At 45.7% G+C, this 14668-nt stretch overlaps 1 protein-coding gene across 1 annotated transcript in view; it reads left to right on the top strand.

The window, feature by feature from the left end:
* The window catches only part of LOC147751039 (uncharacterized), a 195847-nt gene extending 181566 nt beyond the window's left edge, over positions 1-14281 (top strand). Inside the window, exons 12-14 of the mRNA XM_086932138.1 lie at positions 3152-3229; positions 3853-3906; positions 14216-14281. Of these exons, the coding sequence (XP_086788264.1) occupies positions 3152-3229; positions 3853-3906; positions 14216-14281 (198 nt within the window). The remainder of the gene's footprint in view (positions 1-3151; positions 3230-3852; positions 3907-14215) is intronic.
* Positions 14282-14668: the final 387 nt, after the last annotated feature.

Raw genomic sequence — 14668 nt, 5'->3', positions numbered from 1 at the left:
GAAACAGCATCAAAGAGGAAGTCTCTAAGTTGCCTGAGTTAGGGTTTATTGAGCACTCTAACAGCCCTTGCTTCAGTCCAGTGGTTCTGGTCCCCAAGCCTGTTCCACCCAGTGTCACACCTGAACTCCAGTTCTGTGTGGACTACTGTGGGCTCAATGCAGCCACTAAGACTGATGCACACCCATCCCAAGAGCTGATGCCTCATTGATCTGCTTGGAGCTGTCAAATCCATCAGCACATTTGATTTAATGTCTGGGTACTGGCAGATTGTCTTAACCGATGGGGCACAAGAGAGGTCAGCATTCTCAAAGCCAGATGGGCACTTCCAGGTCTGTGTCATGCTTTTTGGGTTCAAGAATGCCGCTGCCACCTTCCAGAGGTTGGTCAACCAGGTTCTGGCTACGTTGGAGAACTTCAGTGCTGCCTACCATGACAACATAGCAACCTTCAGCTCCAGTTGGGAGTACCATTTGTACCACCTCCAGGAAGTGCTGAGAGCCCCGCAGAGCACAGGCCTCACTATCAAGGCCAGTAAGTTCCAGATAGGGCAGGAGTGTGTGGTTTACTTGGGACACCAAGTAGGAGGTGGCAAGGTGCAGCCCCTGCAAGCAAAGATTGATACCATTCTGGCTTGGACACCACCCAAGACCCAGACCAATGTGAGAGCCTTCTTAGGTCTCATCTGTTACTAAAGGAGATTCGTCAAGAGATACAGCACCATTGTTGCCCCCTTGATAGAGCTGACCTCGAAGATCAGCCATGTCAGGTGATCTGGACAGAGGTGTGCCAGACCGCTTTTGACACCCTGAAGGCAAGCCATGTGTATGTCGCCCGGGCTCAAGGTTCCTGATTTCTCCAAGGAATTCGTGGTGCAGACTGATTCCTCAAAGCATGGTGTGGGGGCAGTGCTCTCACAGCTAAGCAAAGAGTGCCTAAATCAACCTATAGCCTTTATCAGTAGGAGGTTACTCTCAAGGGAACAGAGGTTGAGCGCAATAGAAAGGGAAGCTTTTGCTGTGGTCTGGGCGCTGACGAAACTAAGACCCTACTTGTTCGAGACTCATTTCAGGTTCATACACAATCCCCTCACATGGTTAATGCATATTAGAGGAAAGAATCGTAAACCGTTGAGGTGGTCCAGCTCCTGACAGGGAATGGACTTTATGGTGGAACACTGCCCTGGACCAGAACATTCCAATGCTGATGGTCTTTCCAGGTCCTTACGCCTTAGTGAAGAGACCTCTCCAGAGGTTGGGTAGTTCTCCCCACTTTCAGCTGGGGGCACGTATTAGACCTGGCATCTTTTGGCATGGTTTTCCTGTCTTTTTGCTCCTGAGCTCCTGTCTTTGACTTTGAGCAGAACTTCATTTTTGCTGGTCTTAGGACTCTGGGCACTTTACCACTGCGGACCAGTGCTAAAATGAATATGTTCTGTGTCTAACATGTAATGGCATGGCATTTGGTTTTTCCATTAATGACATATTTGATCTACTAAGTCCCTAGTACAGTGAACTGTGTGTGCCCAGGGCCTGTACATCAAATGCTACTAGTGGGCCTGCAACACTGATTGTACCACCCACATGAGTAACCCTTCAAACATGTCTCAGGCTTTCCACTGCAGAGCCTGTGCGCGCAGTTTGTAACTGACATGTCGACCTGGCAAGAACACCCACTTGCCAAGTCCAATTCTTCCCTTTTATTACATGTAAGATGTCCCTAAGGTAGGCCCTAGGTATTCCCATAGGCAGGGTGCAGTGTGTTTAAAAGGTTGGGCACATACTTTTAGGTTTTCCATGGCCTGATAGTGAAAAACTTCTGAATTCGTTTTTCACCATAGGAATGCCTATCTCTCCCATAGGTTAGCATTGGAGCTGACTTGTAACATTTTACATGTGTATCTTCCAATTGGGAGCAGATGGATATTTGAAGTTTGGTGTCTCTGGACTCATAATATAAAAACACATCTTTTAGTAAAGTTGGCTTTTAAATTGCAGCTAGCACCGTCTTTGTTGTCCAACATTTCCAAGGTAAAAGACTGGGGGTCAGTATGACTCCGTAGCCAGCTCGTACGCCATCACGGTTGGCCTAAACTTTCGACTCCGTCAAGCATGTCAAGATAGCCCCAACTGGTGGTATTGTGTTCCTAAATTCTATAACTACATTTAATCTTTAAAAACTTTTAATTTGACTGGTGTAGGCTGGATTTTTGTTCTTGTGGTGTTGTTTTACTCAGATAAATATTGGCTATTTTTCTAAACTGGTGTGCAGTACTTTTGTGTTGTTTTCACTGTGTTGATGTGTGTGTGCACACAAATAGTTTAGCTTAGCCTGACTGCTCTGAGCAAAGCTGCCAGAGGGTGAGCACAGGCAAACTTAGCATTTACTACACTTACCATGACTAGGATTGTGGGTCCCTACTTGGACAGGGAGCATACCTCTACCAAATAGACATCCCATTTCTAACTTGTAGAATCAAAGAATGTTGAGCCAATGCCGAGACTCAAACCTTTTAATCCGGATCCAAAGTCATCAGCTCTAGTCGTTAGGCCACACCTATATTTCTCATATTATTTGTGCAAGTCATACACAAATGGTCTAGTTCTGTCTGATCACATAAATAGGGTTAATCGTTTTTTACATATTATTTATATATAGACCAGGACCATAACAACCCATCAGAAATAGTCACACGACCTGTAGTTTGGTAAATGCTTCTCTATTATGTATCTAACTTGATTTTATACCTGGAAAGAAAATCATACGATAAAAACCAGAATACTTTACAATAAATTGTGCATGGTTTTAAAATCAGTAATAATTAAAATCACACAAATTGACCATTTAGTTTAAAGTAGGTATAGTAAGAAAATAACACTGTCATAGAAAGACCTACTGAGAGAGTCAGACTGGTGTGATAGCCACATGAAAAAGTTAAAGTTAAATCAGTCAAGTCTATGAACCACACACACACACAGGCACACACACACACACCCCACCGCACCCACTCATCCACCCCCACACACACACCCCACACCCCCACACACACACCAAATATGCATTAAATTGTTAGTCATTCAGCCCAAGGTCAATGCTAGAATTGTGTAGATTAAGGCCTGCTCAGAAAAATTAATGTGTACTTATTTTTCTTAGGGAGGACGAGGTAAGAGAGGACGATCGCTGCCATGCCCTCGCGGGAGCCCTGGGTTCCCTGGAGACAAAGGAGAGGTGGTCAGTGTGCAAACTGTATATGTATTTTATTCCCATTTTACATCTAATATTTAATTTAATTGTGTAATTTAAATGTAATTCTATTATTTATTAATTATATGTGTTCTATATTAAATTAATATTACTTTTATTTTAATCTATTATTTAAAAATAATATTTTCTAAGGGTGGGTGTAGTGGGTGTAGCGGGATTACGCGGAGTGCCACGGAGACGAGAACAATCTTTGCACAATCTGCATAGTTCCGCTACGCGCCACCCGCCTCCCACCTGCGCTATTAACAATGTAGTTTATGTTTTAAAAATAGCGATTTTAAGATTATAAAAACTCCTTACCTTATCTGCAGCATCCCTCTTCCTTCATCACGATTTCTGCATGAGAACTGTGCATGCGCGGGCGCCCGCGCATGCGCAGTTTTCATGAGGATGTGATGATGTGATGTGATGATGATGAAGCAAATATACTGTAATGTGCTATAGTTTATCCCTAATTTGTCCCTATTTGAGTAGCTTGAGATGATTGCACAATTGTTAGCTCAGCTCCCAAAAAACTCCCAGATAGGCAGTGCGACTCACACCATGGGCAGTGCCTGGAATTAACTAGGAACATTCTATATACTTTACAGGGCGAAGCTGGCCTCATGGGACCAAAGGGAGAGAAGGGAGATGCTGGCCTTTCGGTGAGTATTGAAACCTACTTCTTCATGTCTCTTTTGCAACAATTCCTGTGTATTTCATTTCAGTTCTCACTTCCTTCTAAGAGTCTTATTTTCATTACTATTGTCTAACTTCATTCTACCTTTCCTTTCCTCTGCCTTCTGATGTTTACACCTATTCTCCTATCCATCATCATTAAGATGGGAAGAGAGGGCGATTGACCAGCCATGACCTCTCACTCCTGGTTAACAAATTGTATCATCACAGTTCAAGGATACAGAGAATATTAGAGTTACAAAAAAGCTTGACACCACTTAAGGAAGAGCGTCACAGCTGTATTTAATACAGACTGCAACCAACCTTAATGTAAATTATTCAGGAAGAGATCTGTATTGTGTAAAATGCCCCTGCTCATGAACTCCTCTATTTGCAAACTCCACCAGTAGCTGGAATTGCAGAATAAACACAGGTAATCATATGTCCTAGGTACCCTGCCAGTCAATAATCATAGAATGGCTTGGACTTCCAAACAAACTTTTCCAATTAAGGTGGCTTATGCTTCAAACCTCGAGCTTCACCATGTCAGACACCCACATGTAGTTCTCTTCAAGTATTGGATGCCTTAGTAGTATCACAAAACCTAACTTGTAAGGGCCTTTTCCCGATGAATGTGATTGGGACAAAAACAGCTACTACAAAAGCTCATCCTGTGGTGCATGGGGTAAATGCTATCTCTGTGTGGCATGACAGGAGACCATGTGGCAAGTGCTGACTCCTCTAAAAGAAGGAAGAGTTGGGTAGGGAATTGATGTATCACCCCATCCAGGCATGAAGTGTAATGTCCTGCATTTAGTGCTCACCTCTAGGTGCTTTTCCCCTTACTTTGTTTATCATTGTTGCCCCTGAAGGTTTCACCCACTGCTGGAATTCTGCACTCCAAAGCTAAAGATATGGAGGATATATCCACAGTTAAAATGCTGACCATGAAGTGCATAGCGACTCCTAGAATCCTGAATAGTGTCCTCATTGCTAGAATTCTGATGCTGAATGGAGTACTCAATCCTAGAATTCGAAATATAATCTGTGTAGTGTAAGGTAACCTTCCCTTTACTAGACCTTCCAGCTCATAGATGAAATAACCCTCTAAAAATCTTACTATTACGGGTGCAATGCCTTCTACGATTCTAACTATGAAAGGTAATTCTACAAGAATTCAGGCTTTTGGATTATATTATACCCACTGATAGAATTCAGACAGTGAAGATTATTGTTACCTTTCAGAAGTCTGACCATGAAGGCAGATTCCCTACTTGACTTTTTGCAGTGAACGAGGTGCTCAGTACAAAAATGGCAGCCCGGAAGACTGAATCCAGAGCTATAATTCAGACCATAAAGGGTATACCCAAAGCTATGACCCAAACTATGAAGTATTGTCGGCCTACTTGGATTCCGACTCCAGAATCTGGCGCTTTTGCTAGAAGAATAACTAGGAAGGGTATTCCCTCACTTGAATGTCTACCCTAAAGTTGATGTCTACTAAAAAAAGTTGATAGAACTCTGATCATGAAAGTGTATAAATATGGATGGAGGAGTTTCTCACTGTTAGTACCATGGCTGAAATTCTTGTCCAGGATGCTACTCACCGCTAGAATTTCTGATACTGAAGAAGGGGTTATATACTGCAATAGTTCTACACTTAAATGCCATTATTACTTCTAGAATACTAACCACGACTGCTGCTATTCCTAGTAATTATTCCTAAACATTAATCGCTTAAAGTTTAATCTTGGGTGCTTACTACCAGGATTAATGTTATTTTCCTATTTGTAAGTTAATTTTCAATGTTTTTCCCTCTTTACTTACAACAGGATACACCTTGTACTTTCTGTTTGTATGTATATTGTTTTTCTCTTATTTTCCCTTTTAACATGTTTTCCAACGTTTTCACCTTTTTTACTTCATTTATTTGTTTTCTTAGTTATTGGAGGAGGAGGGGTAGGGGAGCAAACTCCCATACTCCATGCACCCCCCTATTACCTTAGCCTGTTTTAGTTAACCCCACATTACCCGATACCTACTTAAGTTATATCCTTCTTTTTCACCCATCTCTTTAACCATATTTATTTGCTATAAGCTTTTATCCTATTTACTTGTTAGCCTATCTTGTTCTTTCTTCTCCCAATTGTTTGATATTTCATTTAAATAACTCAGTAATTTTTGTAAACTGAGGTAATTAAAGCTAAAATAACATGTAATTGGAGTCCGGAGTTCTGACCCTAATGGGTACACCCACTCCCAGTATTCTGACACCGAAGGGTTAAAGTCTTCAATTATTTTTGACCACTTAATGTTATAACCATCATTGTAATGCTGAACAGACATTTCTAAAGTTCCTACAATAATTCTGACACTGAATGGGAGACGAACTATCAAAAAGATTGCACCTGAGTTGATTTATATCATAAAAACTCAAATTGAACTAGTACACCAGGTAGAAATTAATACTTAACTGCTTACTAATGGAAATGTATTGCTAGTTCCAAAATTAATATTCCACCTCCAGGGGGCGTGGTCTCGCCAGTGGAAAGATGGCTACATGCTGAGCGAGCTCTGCCGGCTGAGCCTGTTTTGTCCGTCACCATCCGACTACGGAGGGGGGCTGCGGCTACATAATCAACAGCCATTTGATGCTGAACATGCTCTGCATATGAGCTGCTGAGCTTGACCCTCCGTGAGGTCTGGGGCACCTGAAACGCGGTACGGGCCACCATCACGGTTGCGGCGGCCGGGTCTATACCGATGTGCAGGCCCTCCATGTGGGCTGCAGTTCCCTGATGCATGTTGGGACAGTGCTGTGGCAATCCTGATAGTTCTGACCTGCGCATTGCCGGCGATCTACTGGCGGCTCTGGGGACCCTGCTGTCGGCACAGTTGCCTAGGATGTGACACGGGCCGGCGTTGCTGTTGCAGCTGTGCTGATACGTTGGCCCCCCACGTGAATCTTCCTGTTACCGTTGGGGACTTTGTTGCGGTGAGTCGAGAGACCGGGCCCACAACCAGCCTGTTATCCACCAACACTCCCCTGGGTTCCTGCTGTTGGTTCGGGGTGCCAGAAACACTACGCAGCCGCCATTGCTGCTGCGGGGGCCGTGACTACCTCGCTACTCCGGCCTCCCGCGTAGGCCTCAATTCCCTGCTGCAGTGTTTGGTCTGGGCTGTCGCGGCCTTGGAAGACTGGGTTCGCACCCTGTCTGTTGCCTGCTAGCGGCCCCAGGGAGCACTGTTGGTGGCGCTGCAGCATCCGCCTTGCGGGCGATCTGCCCTGGCCCCCGGGTATCAGGGCCTGCTTCTCACACCTGGCTGGCCGGGCCCCCCTCATCTGAAGACCGGCACCCAGCGCACATGGTGATACTGCTACAGTGACGGGGTGTAAATGTACAGGAATTTATATAGCACAAATCACCAACCGGTCTCTAAGCGCTTGCTTAGGGAACCCGTCCTGGTATTCCCCTGTGAGATAACCCCGGCAGGGTATCCGCAAGGTGAAAACCAGGCATCCCGCCGCGAGGGGCCGTTGTGGAGATTAAGCAAGCTATTGCCCAGAGTCGCAGAGTGTGAACCCGTGAATCGAGTAGGCACCGGAGCGAGAATTGTCGAGTCCATGGACATTTTAGGACTCAAGACCCCGCCGAGCCAGGAATTGAACCCTGGTCCGGGCTGACCTCTGCTTCCAGGTCTGCCTCCTCTAACCAGTGAGCCACACTTCTCCTGGACAGCCCAACTCTCATCACAGCAAGTTTCAACAAGTAAGGTTGCGGTGGTGGGGGAGAAGTTGAGTATTTTTGCACAAACTCTCCCTGGCTGGGGGTCCATACCTATATCGTACATGGCCACGGCGCTGGCGGTGCCCGGGTTGCAGAGGCTCCCCATTTGTGATTTGCGATACTGGATGACACCGCCCTACTGTAACTGGGGTCAGTTTGTCTCTAGGCCAGCCCGTGGCCACACAGGAACCTACAGCTACCCACCTGGGGACCCCATCCCCTGCGCTTAACCTGCCTCAAACGCCCATCCACTGACTGCCTGAGCTGAACTGGGGTTTTGCCTCCCACTACATCCTCTCCAAGTACAGCGACTGGCTTGCCACAAGTGGCTGTCTGGTGCCTCTCCCCTCCTCTGCTGGGCCTATCTGCACTGACCAGATGCTCATTATCTACTGGGTGGCCAGGGTTGGCACAATACTTCGACTCAATCGAGTTGTTGTGGCTCAGTGACGAGCACTGCGACTATTTAGACAAACCTTTCACCACTGAAGAGTTTGGCCAGGTAATCGCAGGCTTTCCAAGCGACAAAGCACTGGACTCTGACAGGCTGACTCCCGCATTTTATAAAGAATTTGCACCCCTGCTCATTCCAAATCTTGCAGAGATGTATAAAGAATCAGTCACCCTGGGCAGGTTCCTTCCCACGCTACGTGAAGCCTTGATTACTCTTCTTCTTAAACCAGACAAACCACCCGATAGTTGCCACTCATATCATCCCCTTTCTCTGATAAATACAGATAACAAGATGTATGCTAAATTACATGCCAACCGGCTCCTTCTCCTTATGCCCCTGATTCCACGGCCTGATCAGTCTGGGTTCATACCCGGCTGCGCCACTTCCCACAACCTCTGCACCATCCTTTCGGTAACGCACCAGATTAACACTGCGTTGCCTGTGGTGGCGGCCCTCCTGGATGCTACAAAGGAGTTCAATACATTGGAATGGCCTTTCCTTTTTTACCTACTGAACCGCCTGGGGTTCAGCCAGGACTTCATTCAGAAGATAAACCTCCTCTACACACTTCCTTCTGCACGTCTTAGGGTCAACGGGCAGGTCACTGAACACATCACCATTACTAGGGGCACCAGACAGGGATGCCCACTGTCTCAGATGCTCTTCGCCATCGCCGTGGAGCCACTCGCGGCTCGTCTACTCCAACATCACACCGATAGGGGCATCGGCTTCTCAACTCGCAGCTTGGTGACATCTATGTATGCAGATGATGTAACATTATTTATCCGCGAGCCGCAGGAGAACATAACTCCCATGACTGGGGAAGCGATACAGTTTGGCGGCTACTCTGGGGTACAAATCAATTGGGATAAATTTGTCCTTTTTCCCCTCACTGATGCGACGTCACCGTTCCCCACTGATTATCCGTTCATTTGGGCAACTGGTCCCACTAAGTATCTCGGGATATGGTTGTGCCAAGATTTGGAAGAACTTCGGAGAGCTAATTTCGGGAGAGCAGTAGAGTGGTTTGAAACCAAATTGCATGTGTGGAATAAGCTCCCACTTTCTCTGGCCGGTCGAGTCTGGATCACCAAAATGGTGGTGCTTCCTAAATTTCTATATTTATTCCTAAAAATCCCAATCCAGCTTACCTCGCAATTTTTCTAACCCTGGGTGTAGTTTGCAAAGTAGCGCTACGCATTGCTACGCGAAGTGCACTTCACACTACGCGAGCTACGCGAACTGCGTAGTGCGCTGTTCGCGATGATTGCACAGTGCCGGATGCTTGTCCGCACTGTGCAATCATTGAAAACGGCATCTTGCACAGTGCGAGCTGTCTTTTATTGCCGCTCAAGTAGATTTTTTACTCAAGCAGCAGCTTTCTCAACGCGGACTGCTAGTTTCTCGTTGCGAGGATACGCGACCACTCGCAAGAATGAGAAACCTGACCACCCCGCGTTGAGAAGCTCGCTGGGAGGTTTATTTTCCACGCTCGTGATCGGCAACTTGATGTTGCTGATCGCGAACGAGGAAAAATTCTCGCCGGGATGTCATTTTTCTTCCTCGGGGTCGCCAACTTGATGTTGAGGACTCCAAGGAAGCAAAACATGAGTCCTGCACTATGCTACGCTACACGTGTTTCCACTGCGCTACGTGCAATTTGCGTGGTGCGAAGTAGCACAAACTTCGCAAACTACGCGAGCGTAGCGTAGTGCTTTGCCCAGGCTTAAATTTTTCAAGAGACTCCGCTCGAACTTGATTTTCGTGACCTGGGCAGGACGCCAACCTCGTATCTCATACGACATCCTCACGCTCCCCCCCTCAAGCGGTGGCATGAGAGTGCCAGACTTTCATCCCTATGCCTTCTGTGCTCAAGCCAGCTTCCTTCACTTCTGGCTGCACCCCACGTCCTTTCAGCCCCATGTAGCCGTTGAGACAGATGTGGCCTTTCCGTGCCCTCTGCAAACAGCTTTGTTCTTCCCATACAAGGCCCCTCAAGATGAAGTTAACTCGGTTGAGTGCGCGCACTGGGCGTGGGATGGGATCCGCAATTTTACCCAGAGTGCAGACATATATACACTGGTGAAGCACCTGGCGAACAACCCGTCCTTCCCGCCGCTACAAATATCTGGCATGGCTTGCCGGCCTGCAAAGCTGGACATACGAACTAACACTGACCTTTACCCTAACTGTAGCTTTCTTCCTCTCTCTACTAGCGTGCCCTGCTTGACAAATTTCTCTACTACCAAATTAGAGCGACTTGCAAAGATACTAACCCTGCTTACCCGACGCGGCGAAGCCTAACGCCGCTCTGGAATACGTACACTCTACTTCATCCCCATGGAAACTTGTCACCGGGATATATGCGCTTACCCTGGCGGCTTCGCCTTTTGATACTGAACGTACCGGCTGTGCTTGGGCGGCTGATTTAATTGTCGGCCCTTCACCTACTCAATGGCAGTACGCTCCAACCAAACAAAATGTCTTTCCCCCAATTACCGGCTATGACCCCTTTATTTTCAATTCCTGCACTCGCTCTACCACACCCCTTCCACATTACACAGAATGGGTTTGTCCGAAAACACTAGATGCGTGCACTACGCTATGCCAGACGCAACCTTCACTCACTTGGCCTGGGCATGCCCAAAAGTTGCGGGCTATTAGCAGGAGGTATGCACAACCATTAGCAACATCCCTGCTGAAGACATCGCTCCTGATCCACTTACCTGTCTGCTGGGCCACGTTAAGGGGGTCACTGATGCCAATCGCAGACTTACCACAATGCTACTGGTCCTGGTCCTGGCTAAACGCTGAGTGGCAATGCACTGGAGCCGCAGACTGGTGCCTCAACTCAAACACTAGGTAGCAGATGCAGCAGACTGCCATTCGCACCTTAGTGAATACTGGAACTTGATGCCCGAGGCTAACAGACCACACAACATCTGGGCTCCCTTGGTCTTCCATCTCCACCGGACGGCTAGCTCCGGGGACTCTCCAACCCAGCCTTCCATCCCCAGGGCCCTGTCTGCCGCTGACGTCCCTAGTCAGGAGCAATCTCACAACTCATTTACAGCCTACGTCATAAACGACAATTAAGTCAGTAAACCTCCCTATTTGCATGCATGCTGTCTGCCTTTCTCATTGAGCTATCTACTTGCCGCTATAATGTCATCTTCTGTTCTACTGTACTGTCAAACATTTCCATTAAGTGCATAACCTGTATCATGGTTTATAAAGATTTAAAAAATCCACACCAAAACCCCCCCCAAAAAAATATATATATATTCTACCTCAACCACGCCTACCGCACGTGAACAAGCTGGTCCAGAACATTAATTATAACAAATATTTCAGTTTATTCTTTTGAAAAATTAATTGAAATTTGTAAGAGAAATTGTATAAATTTGATATAGTGTGCACTGTACACTAATTAAACTGTTGGAGTGTAACTCAAAAGGTGGAAACCACTTTAATAATTATTATTCTGAAATCTAGACCTAATTCTAGAAACTACGTCAAATATTGTATAAACAACACTCAAAAACTATGTGTCATTACCCTTTACTCCTGTTCATCTTTGACAGAGGGTCTGATTTTGTGTTTGGCAGACGGGTACTCCATCACAAGCATGACAGTTATCCTGTCTGCCTTATTGCAAGTGTTCTAGGATATAATACCCATCCATCAAACCCGCCCAGAGTATTTGGGGCACAAAAAGCAGGGACTAGAGAGAAGAAGGATACATATATATATATCTGCTAGGATCAAAATGCTTGCCAAAAATGTGCATGTTAATTCTACAATGCAATACAATATAATTAAGGCTCCCTGTTTTCATGGATTTTTACAGATAAATCCAGACAGAAAACAATGTGTTTTCTGTCTGCATTTATTTTTTAAAGTGAATAAATACAGAAAATGGTGCATCTTTAAGTGAACCTCCGTGCTGTCTTTCATAAATTATAGCCCAACAGCCAAACAGCTGGACAGCATGGGAAATGAAAAAACACAGGATGACATTTATTTAAATATTAGCATGTGTCACCATACATTTGTGGTATAATGCTAATATTTACCAGTGGATGTGTTGTATGTAATATTTGGCAGCTCAAATAGCTAAAACACGACATACATCAAAGTATGAGTGCGTGTCGATCAGTTAAATAAATATGGAAATGTACAATTTTACAACTTGATTTTTACGCCAAACACTAAATAAATATGGATCAATACAGATAAAATGGAACAAAAATAAATATGGATAAATACAGACGGAAATGTTCAAAAAGCAAATACCATAAAACCGGGAGCCCTAAATATAATACAATATAATTCTACAATGCAATACATTATGATACAATAAAATACAATAGAATACACTTATTGACCCAGCAGGCAACCAATTCATAATCAGTGCCTTGCTAAGGGCAGGCTCGAAGCACAGATCTAGTACTCACATTTCTTGGATTGATCTCCTTGTATATTAGAGCTGCAGGCATGTTAATGTGTTAGAACATTGGAATGTTGGGTGCTACATTAAAAACAATGGAGTGCTCCGGGCTTCTAATAGCTTGTAGAAGCCCAGAGCTCCAACATTCCAGTGCTTATTCACAGCTGTTGCTGATTATCTTTTGCATTAGGGAAAGTGTAACAAGAAAAAACGTTGACGGGGAGCGGTTATGTCCGTATTAAGAATTCAGAATCCCCTATAGGAAATTTAAGGGATACTGCAAGCTTATTTCGATTTCTGTAACCCCAGGGTGGAAGTCGTTTTTCGGCCTCCTTCCTTTGCTTGGTCATGGAACTCCGAGATGACTTTCAGCACCATTGACATGTACATGTGGGCATTTTCTCTCATAGAAATGCCACATATTTACGGTAATGACAGGGGTGCAGCAACCATGGACCAGGCGGTGCAGTGGTAAGGGAACGCACAGAGGTATGGGCTGGGTGCAGCCTGCTCTGAACCAGCTGAAGGGATTATTTACGGGGTTGGGGTAGGATGTGGAGGGCGAGGGGCAGTGCACAGAGGGGTAAGCAAAGGGTGAATGAAGAGAGGCAGGTGAGGAAAGGAAACCAGATGAGAGAATGGAGACGCAGGACGAGTGGACAGATAATGAAGAGGTGGGCACGTAGGTGATGAGGAAAAGAGAATGATGGAGAGGGAGAAGGAAGGAGTTGTGCAGGTGTTAATAGAAATATGCAGGGGAGAATAGAGACATACTGATAAAGAATGGAGACAAGGGCCAGTGGAGAGTGTATAATAAGAGGTGGAGAAACCCAAGGAACCATGGAGAGGTACAGAAGAGCAAGAGATAGAATCAAGCTTTGAGAGATGCGGCGGAGAGTAGAGCGATGCAGGGGAGAACAAATGGAATGGGCAAGAGTCACAGGCAGTCAGGAAAAAAGAGGAGCGAGACAGATACAAAGTAGAATGGAAAGGTGTAATGGAGGGATGGAGAAGAAAGTGGAGGTTGATTAGGGAGAGAGAGGAGAAAGAGAACTGAGAGAAACAACATACTTGAGAAAGAAAGTTAAGAGCATGAGAAACAGCAGAGAGCTAATGGCGGATGGCGAAAGGTAACAGCATGAGACAGTCAAAGAGACAGCAGAGGCTTAAACGAGGGTGAATAAGAAAAGTAGAGATGTGCACAGGTAGAGTGAAGAGTGGAGGGCGGGATATACAAGAAAGGATGAAGATGGAAGGGGGAAATGGTAAGAGGGGAACATGAGCCTAGAGATACAGGGGAGAAGGGGGAATGAAATGTAGCTTGATAAAGATGAATGGAGAGAGAAAGGAGGGAATGAGTGAAGTGGGCGCTTTGAGTGAAACAGACTATCCACTCATAATGGAGCTGGCCCTGCACATTATTTTCGACAAGAGTCTCATTATCTCTCAGACACAAGCAGGCATCCTTCGCACTGGGTGGTGAATATAGAGGGCTAAGGTAGATGGAAGCAGGCCTCAAGGCGCAAAAAGAATCAAACTGTTAATACCGGTGATTTACTCCGAACCTGTGTCTAAAACCGAGTTCTCTCCCTCGACCCCTGCAGGAGGAAGAAGTCAAGGACCTGCTACGGAAGGAGATGAGCGACAAATGTGGTAAGGAAATCAGATGACTGAGTCCTCACGTGCCCCATGCTGGGCGCCTGCACAGCCACACAACGTAATTGAATCAATTTGGATTCCAGCACAGCCTTCCTCCGCCAGGGGCGCTCTCAGGTGAGCCTGGCTGCCTAATGAGGGCGCGGAAGCGCGCCAAGATGAGAGCCTTCCCTGCCTGGTCACGAGCGGGCGCTGCCACTCACTGACCTATGTTTGCGTTGGCAATTTGGACAATTCTCTTCAATTATGCCTGCGTTGAAGTTTCAGTCCACCGCTGCTGCCTTCATGAGATAGCTAGATAGTTTTAGTGCACAATTAATTAAAATCATTGCAATCATATTGGGTTAAAATCAAATATAATGTACAAAATGTCCTATATTACAAAAGGCGTTAAACAGTTT

This window comes from Lissotriton vulgaris, chromosome 1_1 (genome assembly GCF_964263255.1).
Source record: "Lissotriton vulgaris chromosome 1_1, aLisVul1.2, whole genome shotgun sequence".
In the NCBI taxonomy this organism is placed as follows: Eukaryota; Metazoa; Chordata; class Amphibia; order Caudata; family Salamandridae; genus Lissotriton; species Lissotriton vulgaris.
This window is presented reverse-complemented; position numbering and strand designations above follow the sequence as displayed.